General features: G+C 47.0%; 1 protein-coding gene across 3 annotated transcripts in view; it reads left to right on the top strand.

The window, feature by feature from the left end:
- The window catches only part of ADCY8 (adenylate cyclase 8), a 157,120-nt gene that overhangs the window by 89,379 nt on the left and 52,650 nt on the right, over positions 1–15,091 (top strand). For 2 of the 3 annotated variants that reach the window (XM_037048561.1, XM_037048560.1), the window contains exon 8: positions 12,998–13,195. The exons of the other annotated variant lie outside the window; for it this stretch is intronic. In XM_037048561.1, coding sequence (XP_036904456.1) covers positions 12,998–13,195 — 198 coding nt within the window. The remainder of the gene's footprint in view (positions 1–12,997; positions 13,196–15,091) is intronic. 3 annotated transcript variants of the gene reach the window in all.

Raw genomic sequence — 15,091 nt, 5'->3', positions numbered from 1 at the left:
CTGTATCCTGCCAGGCAGCATCTCCTCCCCCGAGTGTGCTGATGGGACCATTACTTGTGTGGAAACCAGCTAAGCTGGGCAGTCTCTCACATCCACGCACACAACACAAACAGCTGTTTGTTTTGGTCCCGCTTGGGCCAGAGAGTGTTGAGACCAGAAGGAAAGGAAATGCGGAGGGAGTGGAGCCTACAGCTGGGTTGGGGGGCCGGACACAGGGACATACTTCAGCTTCTCTAACTTCGTCAGTCCAAGCTGGGCCTTTCCTCAGACCCTGTTTTCTGTATCCACTGGAAGAAATGGAAGAATCCTCATCTGATCACCTCATGGCTCCCTGATGCTGAGGGCCCAGATCCTCATAGTGAACTAGTTGGTCCCACAGGCTATGAGTTGTGATCTCGGGGCAAAGCTCTACAGGACCAAGACTTGGAAAAGGCCTAAAAGGACACTCGAGGTAACTGAATTCTAGCCTGGATTTCTGCACTTAACTACTCCACGGCCTTGGGCAACCGCCCCCACCCACCACGTCTTGGTGCCCCCGTCTGCTCAGTGACAGAGCTGAACCCATGACTCTGACACTTCCTTTCAGCTCTGACATCGTCCCATTCGCTTTCTCAGCCTCCGGCACGTGCTAGGGGTCTGTGACCACACTACCGGTTACTTCCACTTCAGAATCCAAAGCCTAGAGAACAAATACTTCACCAGGAAGCAGTGGGGATACCTGCTGTTTACATTTACCCTCGTGCAAAATAACAGTTCAGCACAACTTATCCTAGTGAACCGTCTGAAAATACTGATATCAAATTCAGCAACAAAAGTTTTTTTAAAAAGTGTATCTCACTTAACTAGGGGATGAAATTTTCCCTGTCTCTCAGCATTCTGGGTAACTGAGCTTTGATTGTGTGGAGACAGGCACTCAAACATCATTGCGAACATCAACACCCGTCACTGTTTTCCACCTTTCACCATGTGTTCACCATGACCATTGTGTTCTTTTTCTTGAGTAATATTCATCCCTGGGGTTTGGTTTCTTTCCTTCTGTTTCTGCCTCTAAAGGGTGGGGTGCAAACTGGGTGCCTGGCCCCCTTCTTGTGCCTAGAAATGCCCACGAGGAAAAGAATGCCTGGATTCCGACTTGTTTTGCTTCTGTCGTTCCACTTGGGCAAGTCAGTGCCCCCCCCCGCAAGATGTTCATTCACTCCCTCATCCATTCAGTCATCCATTTATCAACTACTTACTGAGTAACCATAATCTGCAGGCACTGCGCTGGGTGGGGGGGGGGGGGGGGCGGGAAAAAGAGAGGGAGGAGGGGCCAGGCTGTCAAGGAGCTCACAGTGCGGGGCATCACTAATACGCCATGGGGACCAGTGCGAGGCAGTCCAGCAGCAGAGTGTAGCAAAGGGTGGAAAACTGATCCAGGGTCATGGGGGAAGACCCTTCTAAGGAAGTGACTGCTAAACAGAGATCTACAGACAAGCGGGAGGATGGGACCAAGGATGAGAACATAAGACCCCAGGCAGAGGAGTAAATTGAGGCAACACTTCCCCCTGGTTTCTACTCTTCAAGACCAAAACACAGACTTCTCTTTCCCCACTGAAAACTCTGACTTGAAATTCCTACCTCTAAAAACACCCAAACTATTGGGCACTGGTCTTCAAGAAGGCGTGTTTTCTGAGATTACTGCTCCCGGGATGAGCTCCCGAATATTGAATTGTCCGTATTCAGTCTTTGTAAGCAGGAAGTCACAGGCCCATATTTCTCCATAGGCAGTTTATTTCTAGCCATTTGGACATTAGATTCAGTTTTGATGTTCATTGCATGGGACATTTTGCAGGAGGCGGGGGGTGGAGAGCATGAAGAGCTTTGGTCACAACCCTGAAGTAAATCTGCACTTTTCCAGTAACACAGCTTTTGCTGACAACAAAGCCCCCTAGGCTGTCCTCGGCCCTATCTCAGAAGGGAGCCACTGAGTTCAGCCAGGAGAATCATTAGTAGAGTCTGGTTCTTTCCTCTCTTCAGAAAGGCAAGTGGATCCAAGCCTTCCTGGGAGCACTGAGTAGATTAAGTAGGCGGTCTGACTGAGGAGCTTTGGGGATCATCCTTTCTCTCTCTGACGTTGCAGGGATAAACTAGGGTGGGACAATCCAAGGCAGAGATGAGCTGGTAGCTCAGGGAGAAGTGCGGTCTGGACACGTTACCTAAGTGGCAAGTGTACGACACACACAAACCCCGGTCACCAGTGGCCAATAACTGCCAGAAACTTGTCTAAACCAACCAGGCACTGGTTAGTTATTTGAGGAGTCATAACACAGTGGTCTGAGGAAATACAGTTGAAGGTAAATGTATGGTATTTTAAACGTGTGAAGGTAGGTAGAAAGAGAAAAAGAAAAACAAAAACTGGATTTTCTTTCCGGACTTATTTATTTTCTGGATTTGAAAAAAAGGACTGGGTTTGTTTTTCTTAATCTTGGTGCCAGTTTTGGCAACAACCAGCCTAAGATATTTTTATTATAAAAATGTCTTTATTTAGCTACGTCAGGATTTTCCCATCTCTTCTCCACCACAAATACATTTTATTGTTTTGACCTGGTGCAGTTCCTAGGTAGAAAGGTTTTCCTTTCCAAACAAAACTGCCCGTGGTGTGAATGACCTTGTATTCCCATTTTTTAAACACAGCTTGGCACACGTGCCCTGCCCTGCCAGTGCCCCAGCTCTGCATGGGGAGACGAATGGTATTTCTCTACAGGGACTTAATTCCAGCCCAGAGCAAAGGCACTTGACATTTCTGTTGGCCTGGCCCGCCGCATCGTTGACCACTTGTGTATGCATTTATTTTTTGCCTCACCTGGGGTCAAAAAGGAATCAAAGTAATAGTTCCTTGGGTATCAGTGGAACTTTCTGAAAGGTTCTCCTACATCTCAAGGATCTCATAACAACTGCTGCAAATTGTAGGTGTTGAATGCTTGCATCTCTCCCACTTACGATTTTTATGTCACCTTGGTGGCATAGAGAATCTCATCACACCGTAAGATGATAAGAACTTTGCATGCACCGTAGGTGGTAACACCCACTCAGGATTCACTATCGTCAGAGTACTTCACACAGGACTGCTCTTAAGTGCTAAACTCGGACGCAGACACTGGGAGCAAGGAGAGCCCAGGAAAGCTAAATTAATGAGAAAATTCCAACAGGCAAGTGTGGGGCAGAAAAGTTAGGATAAGTGGGATAGAAGCCCCAAAGTCCCAAAGACATAACAGTGTGACCCTAATCTGAGTCGTCTCCTCTTTTCTCCTATTTTGTCCCATCATAACTGGTGACAAGTAAGAGAGACTGGCTTCTTGAAGACCAGGGATTTGTAGCTCAATGCAACAAATTAAGGTAAGCATCAATAACTAAATTTAATTATCATATTGTATAATAGGAGAAAAAACTCAGACCTATACACTTAAAACAAGAAATAAGAGCAACTCACAGTCTATTCTAAGGCACCTCCTTGAATCAGGCCATCTCATTATAACACCAAGGGGATGCCCTGGGAGCTTAAGTCTGGTTGATATGAACTGGCCCTTTAGTAAAGTTGGTTTTGTTACGTCGTTTTGTTGCAGTTTCAAGAACCTAGCAGGAACATTAAATGAGGAGTTACTATACTTATTTCATAGTCCTAAATATAAAGAGCTACTTCAGAATCTTTTAAAAGATGGAAGTGTAGGTAATTCTTGTATTTTAATCTCCTCCAAATTTCTGTTCTGAACACACACACACACAAACACGCACACACACAAACACATGCCTGCATTTTCCCCATGCCATTGATGTTTCTGAAAAATCTACATATTTTGTTTTGTTTTGTTCTGTTCATAAGAAAACTGAGTGGCTTAGGTCCTGATGTGTGAGCTGAAATGATTCAGATTGTCAACCCAAGGTCACTTGGTCATTGGGAGAGTGGTCACCTCTCCAGCCACAGCCAATGACATTTCGGCCCAGCTGGTTCAGTGCTGCGAGTATGGACTTCGATTCCCACCCTATAAACAAACCATTCACATGGCAGCTTCTCTGTCCCCAGCTCCACCCCTTGGACGAGTCATGTCCACAGCAGGAATCCTGCCTGCGCACCTAGGTTCACCCCATCCCTCCACCGTCTCGTTACACCCCAACCCTGAGACAAGGTCAGTGCTGGAGTTTGTGTGTCTGTTCCACACATGACTGTGGATGTGATATTTCAAAATCTAAAAATTCAATTGGCAGCTTGACTCCAGTCACGTGGCTTCAAAGTGGACACATTTCAATGGAGGTGCCAAGTTCTGTTTTGGCCAATTTACAGAAGTTTAACAACCCTTTTTGATTAAAAATGGGCCAGGTGCATAATGACTCAAGCACAATCACATTCTCACACTGAGATCAGCATCTTCCTGAGGAACTCAGAGGATAATGTCAAAGCAAGGAGCCCTGAATTAGCCAACAGAGGATCTGTCAAATGAGCCAGACAAGCTTCTCAGGCGGGACAGAATCAGTGTCAGACACCACTTGTCCTGGATTAACCTGGCTCTGAGGTCCTTGGGCCAGAGCCTGAAGACAAAATCTGGAATGCTGGAGGTTCTCCCTGGGGCTCTGAGTCCCCTACCCTGAGAACTGTGCCCCATCGTTCGGAATTGTGGTTGGCCCACACCTCATCCAAAGAGAACCAAAACCAGTGTGTCTGTGGCCAAAGGCAGGAGCCACCAGTACGATGAATGGAAGCAAGGAGAAAGTTTCCATGTCAGGGAAACACAGCGGGAAGACAACCTAGCACCTCTGGGATCTAAATCCCAGAGAATGAATAGCCCTAACAGTCTGGCTAGTCAGTATTAGTCCAAAGGTTAAGAGTGAGGTTGTGGGGTTCAAGTGAGAAGCAAACTAATACATGCTAATGCTTATTGTGGGATCTACCAGAACGCGGGGCACCCCCTACCATTATTTTATTCTCTTAATCATTAACAGACTCAAATTTCAGAACACAAAGTGACAAAGGCCAATCAAAGGATTTCACACATCCTTTATTCCCTGGCAGATGTAACATCTGCAAACCCCAAGTTCTGCCTCAAGGTGGGAAACAGTGACTGTGCAACATGCCAGGGCCCGACGGACATGGACCGCGCATGACTGAAGACGGGAAGCCAGGCTGCAGGGGGCACTGGAATCCCACAATGGGCCTGCTGGGATGTCTGACTGTTACTTCAGCAAACAGCACGGACATTCTGACCCTCGTTATTTCGTTTCCCAGAGCAGAAGCTACGAGCGTATTATGAAAATTACTGAAGCCTCTTCCCATGGCGATATCCCATAGACCTCCCTCAGTAAGACTCCATTAAACATTCTTTTGCTTTGTTTGGAAAGCAGATTATGGTGACATAAATATCCAAAACAAGAAAAGAGAAACTAAGAAGGGATTCTAACTAAACACCCAGCAGACATGTAATTTGAATGTGATATTTCACTGTCCCTGAGTACAGAGAGAAGGCTGGGACAGGCTCTAACAAACATACCATGTTTACAGAGACTGGATGAATTTGCACCTGCATTCCTATAAGAAGGAAAAATGGTTACATGGCAGGTTCTGACAACCTGAGAACTCCCCGTTCCCCGTGGGGGTCTTTTCCCGAGGGCCCCCCACTCAGTGCTCACCCCAATGGCACGTAGAACTTTCTTTCCCAAAAAGCACCACCTCTCACATCCAAACACATCTCTACTCCTCATCCCTAGAGTTGAGCAAAAAAATACTTGTGCCTCCTTCAAACGCAACAGGTATTCTCCCTGAGGCCTTCGATATAAACCATTATAGACTAGATCACCTCAAAGCTTTTCTAAAAAGTGAGATTTCTTTAGAAAAAAATGCAAATAAAACTTTTTTCAAAAAAAGAGTAAGAGCCTTCTCTTCTGGGGATTGGACTGGGGTTTTAACACGGGGAGAAAAAAGTAGCTCTGACGGTACCCCGGGTGCTCTTATTCAGACCCAGAGCCGGTGCCTGGCAATTTCTTCTTGTGTTTGCCTAGAACGGTAGAGCAGGGAGTGGGATAGGACCTGAGAGGTCAAGTCACGGCCTGCTTCACAACCCTGACCCTGCACGGGGCAAGTCTGAGCTAGAGCCCCAGCGGCCCCCCAGGTGGATGCAGGAAAACGCTGCCCCACAGGCCATGGAAGGGGGACCAGGAGCTGGGTGAGAAAGCCATCGGCCCTTAGCTGCTTCTTGGTGCAGAGGCCACCAGAGATAGATCCAGACAAGAAGGGCTTTGGGAAAGAAAAGGCCATCTCAGCCTGCGGCGACAACCCCACAGCTGGGCACTGAGGCTGCTGGAGGCAGCATCCAGTCTAGGCCTTTCCCAAATCGGCTGCGCGCTGGTCCTCACCGTCGGGCCTCCCACCACAGCTACCTACAGCTAAGTCTCAAGACGGCTGTTTTCACATCCCAGAGGAGCTCCAAGATGAAGCCCTTCCACTGATGACTTCAACTTTGCACTTCAAGCTGGCCCATGGGGATGGGCAGGCAAGCGGACAGTAGTCCAGGCACTGGTCCCAGAGCCCTTTCTGGGACCCGTCTGAAAACACTGATATCACATCAATTTGAGCGCTCTAGGCACTCGCCTCGAGCCCTTCTAGGTGACTGCCTTCCTGTCCTCCATCTCTGGCACGCTAGCGGCCAGCACTGTATGGTAGTAATGGGAGAAGAGGTCTTTGGATTCCAGGAACCTCAATAAATCATCACACTGACGAGCATTGTGAGTCTGCCTTTCAAGGTTCTTGCTTTTGGCTGGAAATATATTCCACTGTCATGGTGATGCCTTTACCTCCTGCTGATCAAAAACAAGGCGTTTAATTGAATAACAGGAAAATAAACTACTTTTATTTAATTTAACAAATACAGTTTGGTAAATAGGATCCTTTCAAATGTAGAATCCATTTGGGAGAGAACAGAAATGAATATAGGGGTTTTAGTAGTAAGAGATGGGAAACTTTGCCCTGGGAACTACCTTTCATCCATCCATCCATCCATCCATCCATTCATTCCACACACACTTACTAAGAACCTGCCAAATCTACCAGAGGCTAGAGATTCAGTTATAGACAAAACCACCTTCCTGACACTCAAAGAGATCAGAGTGTCTTAGAACAGACAAACACACAATTAGGCAATTATCATAATTCACAGTAACTGCTGTGCTAAGGATAAGTGCAGGCTCAGGGTAGGCTTCCTGGAGGAGGTGACATCTGAATTGTTTTTTTAAGTAGCAGCAGGACATGCAGTCAAATGCTCCTTGTTCCAATGCATAGACTATAATGGACTGAGTAAGTGCTTATACATCATACAGCACAGGTTCCAGGCTCCAGCACAAAGTCAGGTGCCCTCTGCACTGGGTTTCCTTCTGTGCATGCAGCACACTCTACAGTGTGCCAGATGCAGAAACCGTGTCACTGAGGAGCCATTGGGCAGGTCAAAGCCACCAGCTTGAGGAAGAAAACTATGGATACTAAAGGGGGGCACATAGAGAAAGACAAATACAAGAGGGGACCCCCCCAAACTGGAATTATCATCTGGAGGGTGGGTCCTTTGCAGGATAGGCTCCCCAGCCAGGTGAACGTCCCAGGAACCCATCAGGATCAGTGTAGCAGCTGGCATTGTTGTGAGAAGCTGCATTCGACTTCAGTGAATTTTTTTAAACATTTTTTAATGTGTTTGCCCATTTCATAATGGGCGATTTACCAGGGCACCTGCCCACACCACACTGAGTGTTCAGTAGTTTTTGATCAAACACTGCATGACCCCCATGCCCCACCCTCCCTATTCACCCAATCTCACCCCAAGCAACTTCTTTTGTCCCCTCCCCTCCCCGCTATGAAAAAAGCCCTCAAGGGGAAACATTTTGCTGATGTGGAAAAAGTGGAACAATAAACGACAGAAGCACTACAAGGCATCAGAATCGATGAGTGCAAAAACTGTTTTGAGTGGTGGAAAAATGTGTCAATGGGTGTATTGCATGAAATGGAGAGTGCTTTGAAGGCCACTGAAGTTTAAACCTGTAAGAAGAAATTCACAATGTTTTATAAATTCCGGGGTGGGGGGCTGGGCCCCCCTCGTAGATCTAACTCAGAGAGCAGAAACAGGTCCACTGGGTGGAAGTCATGAACAAAAGCAGGAGAGAACTGTACAACAGCTTCCCAACTGGCGTTCCACGGAGCGTGCAGAGGTCATTCAAGTAAAGAGGGCTTTGTGGTCACAGAAGTTTGGAAAAAGCAGAGCTTACCAGTCTCATTTCTGCACAACTTATGGCGTCTTTATTTCCGTCATGTGTACTGTGAGGCTGTGGTGGAAGGATACAAGAATTTTTTCATTCAACAAACACACATGGAGTGGCTCCTTAGTGCCAGGCACTGCCGTAGGCCCTGAGGACAAAGAGATGGACAACAAAGACCAAGGCTCTCCTGTCGGGGAGGGTGCTGAAGAGCCGTGGCTGTCCCCAAATGATGAATCCGGGTTTGCTACACTGACTGGTCCACAGAACCATGCTGAGAGCAAGCAGGCAGCCCTTCGATCTTGTGTTCCCTGGAACACAGTTTTGGGGAAGGGTTTAATCAGGAGGATCTGGTGATGAAACAGAGTGGCGAATTCCCCAGACCTCGCACTGAAACTGTGTAGGTTGGTTTATAATGTCTACAGAAATGCTTTAGAGGGTGTTTTGAGACCAGACTGTGGGATCCAGAATTGCTAAAGTGGTTTTGACTCGACGAGACTAAATGTTTCTAGAAAGTACACCTTCAGCCTGAAATCTTACTAGGAAAAAAATTATCTGCCGACACAAACTGATTAAGGAATACCAAAGGTTAAGGCCATCCATGAAGTGATAGGATTAGTAGAAAAGTAGGTTTCCAGTGTATACATAGAGCCCCAAAGAAGAGTTCTGGTCATAAACCAAATGATGAGCTTTCAGAGGGCTCCTGACTTCCCCCACCCCATTCCAATGAAGTTTATAAAAGGATGCCGCACCCAGAACCTCAGATGGTCATTTGCACAAGAACCCTCAGACTCTCGGGCAAACCCTCAGTTCAGAAACTTGGGTTCAGAAGGGACTCTGGTTCTCGTTTGGGCTTTAATCTGCCTTGAGCACCTGTGAGAGAAAAGGTGATTTCGGAGATGCCGAGGAGGGCACAGATCTGCGTTAGGGTCCATCTCGGACCCGCCTGCAGTGCCTTTCTGTGAAAAGGCCTTTCCTACGAGAGGCTGGCTCAGCTGCACACTTGGGTGGACCCCAGTGCTGGCCGATCTGACCTCCCAACCATCTGAAAATGCCAGCTAGAGTAATACATAAATAAATGTGCACACCTGTTACTGTATTTAATATATATGCTTCAATTATACATGGAAACATATCCACATATGTATGCAATTATATATAACTACATATATATATATATGTATATATATATATATATAATTCAGTTATTCTCATGGCATTTCCCATTTGTTTCCATTTCATCCATTTGTTTTTCTAATTCTCTAGCCAACTGCTTTAAGTTGTTTATATGAAAAACAGCCTCAACTTCTTAAAGGTCAATTCAGGATTGGAATCATATTTGAAAGCTTACCCTAATTTTTAACGTGATCCCAACTTGCTCACACTGATGTTGCAGATCTTAAAAAGAAAAAGCTATGATCTCTCAAAACAAGCCCATCCCAGTACAACTCTACACAGGCAAACGAGACGCGTTGCTCATCTTCCCAGTACTGCTTACAGACGGGTCTCTTGGAAGATATCAGCGTCTGTTACTCCACTGACGGTGAACACATGGTCAAATCTTAGCAGCCATTACCAATGGACGAAGAGGAGGACCAGTGCTCATTTCAAATAAGGTCACCTCCAAGCCATTCGTGCTTTGCAGTGGTGCATGGGGGGCGGGGGCCGGGGGCAGGGAATGAAAGCATATAGTTATCCGTCCTGATTCCGATTTACTTGACTTCTTGGGTTGAGACTGGTCTTCCCTTGAGCATTCAGGGTGGGGCAAAAGTAGGCTTACAGTTGTTCATATGAAAATAATACAATAATTAATAAACAACAATACAAGAATGAATTCTTCGTTTCATGTGCTCATAATGGCAAACCTCCTTTTCCTCACCCTGTGTATGTCCCAAAGGTACGAGGTACCAGAGAGATTGCTGGTCAAACAGCTGGCACAATTGTCATATGTAATTGAGAAAAAGGATCACTGGGTCTTCAGTGCATAAAATACTGGGAATACGGGTGCCAGGAATAAAAATAATGTCTTGGATGAGAATTATCCACCCCAGCATCAGTGACATGTTGGTGCAAGGGCTCCTCCCCGGCTCTTAACTATGACCTGGAGGCCATGATGGAAGGAAAAGATTTTTCTCTCATTTGAAAGAGCCACATAGACAGACAATAGGAATTGAGGAGGGGTGGAATTTGGGAAATTTTGAAAGGGAAAGATTGGGTTGGTCCCTGCCTTTCAAAAGTGGCCAATGTCCCAGGTGCCCCAGAAGGGGACAAGTGTCAGCCCCTGATGACATTTCACCAATGCCCATCAAGATGACAAAAATGAGGACAAAGCTCTTTAAATGAGTTATTCATTAAATTAAAAGCATTCAATGGAAAGGACCCATATTTTATTCTGAAATTATACCATCTTCGTTATAGAAGTTACCGTTCTCACATGAAATGGTGGCCACATTAGGGCTGTGATAACTAACTGTGATAACTGTGATAACTGTAACTGATAACTGCTGCTGTAATGGGCATAAGTCAGTCCTGAAAACGTTTCCTGAATCCCCCCTTTCTCTGTGAAACTCAAAGGTCCAAGAGCAATTGAAGACATGAGGGGCTGGTTGAGTGGACAGGCCCAATTTAGTTCAAAGAAAGAAAACTGCGAGAGAATGCAAATTACAGAGTGGGATGGACACGTGGAATGATGAATGTCCGCAGATCTTTAGCTGTTGGGCCCCAGCTCCAAGCACTCGCTGGGGGCACCGGGGCATCGCTAAGCCAGAATGCATGCCCAGACCAAGTCAGCTTAAGCGTCTTTTCCACCTCCTTTCCAAGACAGAGAATGAAATGTTGTCATGTTCTAAGCTGTTTATAGAGGATTCCACCCAGGAAGCCCATGGAGGTGCATGGAGCAGTGGACAGTCTCTGTCCTCTGCCTTCGGGGACACTGTTCTGATGCGTTGAATCCCAGGGGCTTGGGCTCTCTGGCCCTGCATGGGTCCTGCTGGTTAATTTTGTGGAACACTGGCCCCTGCTTCCTTCTCTCCACTCCAGCCCTTCTCTTTACCTCCCTTCCTGCTGTCCTCCCCCTGACATCTATGTTTTTCCCTGTGGTAGCCTCTGGGGTAACTCAGAGTAGAAATTAACTGCTCCAGTGCCCTATGAGCATGTACTTCCCTTTCTCATGTTGGTGCATACCACTCCACCCTGGGGCTGCCGATGACAGATGCAGTAAATGCTAGCAGTGAGGAAGTCCTGCTATGGAATTTTTCAGAGATCCAGCATTTAGGTTACCCAGAATGTCTCCACGAAGGTGAAAATGGAGAGTCCAACAGCATGATAGGAAGAATTTTTCTGGAATGGGCTAAAAGGCTCTGGGAGGTCAAGGCCCAGGGTCTGGCTCTGAAGTCAGAGGATCTGACCCAGCTGCCCATGAGCTGGTGACTCTTATCTCCCAGAGGCTCAAAGATATAGAAAGGATCCGGGCAGAAGGGCCTCCGAGGGGCTGTCAGCTGTCACAGGCTGCCATTCAATGAGTCTATCACCTTCTCTCAGGCCAGTCTTTGCTCCATCCAAGCATGGCCAAGCTGAGGGGCTGGCAGAGACCAGCAGAGGCAGTGGGTGTGGGTGGAGGCGGGGCGGCGGGGAGTTTTCGCTGCCCCACTCTACAGATGCCCCCCATCCTCTGCGTCTGCCCAGGGAAATTTCTCGGGGGCAGAGTACCATAATCTCTCTGGTACCTCGTACCTTTGGGACATACACAGGGTGAGGAAAAGGAGGTTTGCCATTATGAGCACATGAAACGAAGAATTCATTCTTGTATTGTATAAGCATTTCCATCAGCTGCAATCCCCCGTTTTCTCAACGAAGTTGTCTTATGTTGGAGCTGTAAGTGAGCACTGCGTTCGGCTAGATCCAGCCAGTCGGTCTCGTCACCTGCACTGAATTACCTAGAGACAGGGGCCTGCCTCCCTGCCAAACCTGATGCGTCTGCATAAGCTAACGCTGTTCCCGCACCCATGCAGCCACACCCAGTGACCAACCACAGTGGTCACGCCTTCTCGCACCTCCTGCTGGTTAATTAACCCTGTGAAATGGAGAGGCTGCAGCCGCTTGCATTTTTTGCCTAAAGGAAATTAAACACATATATCTATATGAAAATATAGATATATCATGTCTATGGGAGAAAAACATTTGTCAAACGTAAAAACCTAACAATTGTTATCAAGTTCAAGGAGATCTTGGCACACTTGGCTGTATGTCCATGAGGAATGCTAAGGAAAAAAAAATGCAAGTCACATGTCCCCAAGTCTCCACCACCATTAACGGAAAGACCACACGAAAATGTGGAATCTACTTGGCTGGACATGATCATTTCTGTGGGCTTTTCGGATATACTTTACTTTCGGTTGTTTGTATTGGTTCTCTTTCTCTCGTACCAGAGATGTGGCTGGTTAGAGAAACGGTCCTGATGAACACTTCCAAGCTGACAACTCTCCCAATAACTGAACCAAAAGAATTCAGTGCACCTACACCGAGGAAGGGGTGTGTCCCTCTCGATGTGCTAACTTACCAGGTTGTGTTTCTCTAAACTAAATGCTAACTGACCAACTTCTGTAGGTTTCACTGAATACAACTGCATGGAATGCTGTTACTGTTTGCAATGCCACCTAATTTAAAAACATTGCATTTCTTTTTAATCCAAAGGGGACTAGCAGTTTTATTGTGTTTGCATGTGCTTTCCCCCTAGACTCTGGCTGCCCTAACAAGAAATTCAATAAATCTACTTCCAAACCATCTTGCACAAGCTTTGCATGTCCAGTCTGGGCCCGAGGAAATTAACAAGCGAATAGAACACACCATCGACTTGCGGAGTGGCGATAAATTGAGAAGAGAGCATATCAAGCCATTCTCACTGATGTTTAAAGACTCCAGCCTGGAGCACAAGGTAGAGCTGGGTCTCTGGAGTGGCTCTTTTTCTGAAGTAAATTGTCATAAATGTTCGCGGGACCACAGAGAGGGTCCAGGGGCTGTGGTTTTGGTTGGTGTGTTTGTGGTTCGTTTGCTTGTTTGGTTTGGTGTTGTCTTTTGTTTTTCTGTTTGACAATCATGAGTAGACTGAAGGCCATGAGAGGAGATGCCTTTTAAATAAAGAGCCTCGAGCATGGCTCTCGAAGGAAAAGAGAAGGGACAGAACAAGGAGCCCTTTATCCCAGTGAGCATGACAGGCGTTCCTTCCACTTTGATATTATCAACCCAAGTGACATTAGCACCCACTTGCCTTTGCCTTTAAGTTCATTCTCGTCAGCTGCAATCCTTGTAACATAATATGAAGGCATCCAATAACTTCGCAGAAGCACTAGTGATAAACTCTGTCTTACTTAGCTTGTAGGGGACTTGTGTTCTCCCATTTCCCCAGTTCCCTGCTGGCCCCTGATGTAGGCATAATAGAAAGAAGATGGGTTGTGGACCCAGAGTTGAGTTTGAAATCTGCCTCTGCTACTGCTTTGCTGTGTGACCTTTGAAAAGTGGAGTAGCCTCTCTGAGCATGAGCCATCAGTGAGGATCATGAACATGCCTCCTTCACAGGTTTGCATGGAAGGCTTCAAGCACTGCCTTCGTTAGGTGAAGTGTCCAAAAACGGCAGCCATAGCCATGCTGACGATGACTTTTCCAGCGCCCCTTCCTCCGCCCAGCTCTGAACTGTAAAGCACTGTGGGAGGCGCCGTCCTGGCTGAACTGGGCTGCGCCCCGGCACCAATGGACGCCGACAGGCCGCCCTCGACTGAGCACTGGTGGTGCTTGGTACCTGTTAAGAGCCTTGGCAAGAGCAGCAGGGTACTTGCGAGCAAATTTTGGGAGTCTGATCTGATACTCTGCAAAGCCCCAGGGAGCAATTTTTGTGTGAATTGGGTCAGCTTCCTGGGAGATTCTGCGTCCCTCAGTTTGGAGCATTCACACTGCTGTGCACACGCACCACTCCCAGTGAAGTCTAGGAACCCCCTAAAGGTGGCAGATTCCAAAACTAAATCTTCATCAGCAGTCCAGTTTGGTGCATTGTGTCTGTGCCAACACAACATTTTGCTTCTCACAACTTCTCCTCCCACCCCTGTGCCAAATGGCAGGTGGACGTCTCTGATTCATAATACAATCGGGGGCTTGAGGTCCAAATTAAATGCATTTTCTTTCCTGGTTGCTATGTTGAAGGAACTAGGAAGAGCAGACTGGGCTTGCAAAGAATCTTCTCAATTAGCTGCTGTAAAGGCTGGTGTCTGCCAGTGTCCAGACCCACACAAAACCCTTTTATTTGTTCTTCTTAAAGATATACTTGATTCACTAATGACCTGAGCCCTGCAAACATGATTTCTAATGTGTTTTTTTTATTGAATCTTGTCTGCAGATACCTGGTATTGGGGTAGGAATGGAGCCGGGGAGGAACAGGATGTCTAAGGTCGATCTCTGTGGCAACTTCTGGGGGGAGGTTCTTCTAGAAGAAGCAAAGGGCAGGACTTACCTGCCACAATCCAGCCATTTAGCATGTGCTCTGCATGGCACAGGGTCCCCAGGGTTAGGGCGCTGGGGCACATCAGAGAATTTCTGCCCCCCCATGCCACAGAGACACCCCGGTGCACTGACTCCTGCTCCGAGCCCTCTCTAGGGCCGCGTTACTGCTGAGCAGAAGATACACCGACGGAAATAAGTAACAATCATTAGGTGTTTATCCAGCTCCATGTGCTAGTCTAAGCTGCCTGCACAAATAGAGTAACAAGGAGAGCGAGAGGTAGATGTTACTAGACGCCTCATTTTCTAAGTGATGAAATGAAACTGACAGAGAAATCCAGAC

The sequence above is a fragment of the Sturnira hondurensis genome, unplaced genomic scaffold, assembly GCF_014824575.4.
Source record: "Sturnira hondurensis isolate 20B ecotype Veracruz unplaced genomic scaffold, ASM1482457v3 Scaffold0006413, whole genome shotgun sequence".
Classification (NCBI taxonomy): domain Eukaryota; kingdom Metazoa; phylum Chordata; class Mammalia; order Chiroptera; family Phyllostomidae; genus Sturnira; species Sturnira hondurensis.
This window is presented reverse-complemented; position numbering and strand designations above follow the sequence as displayed.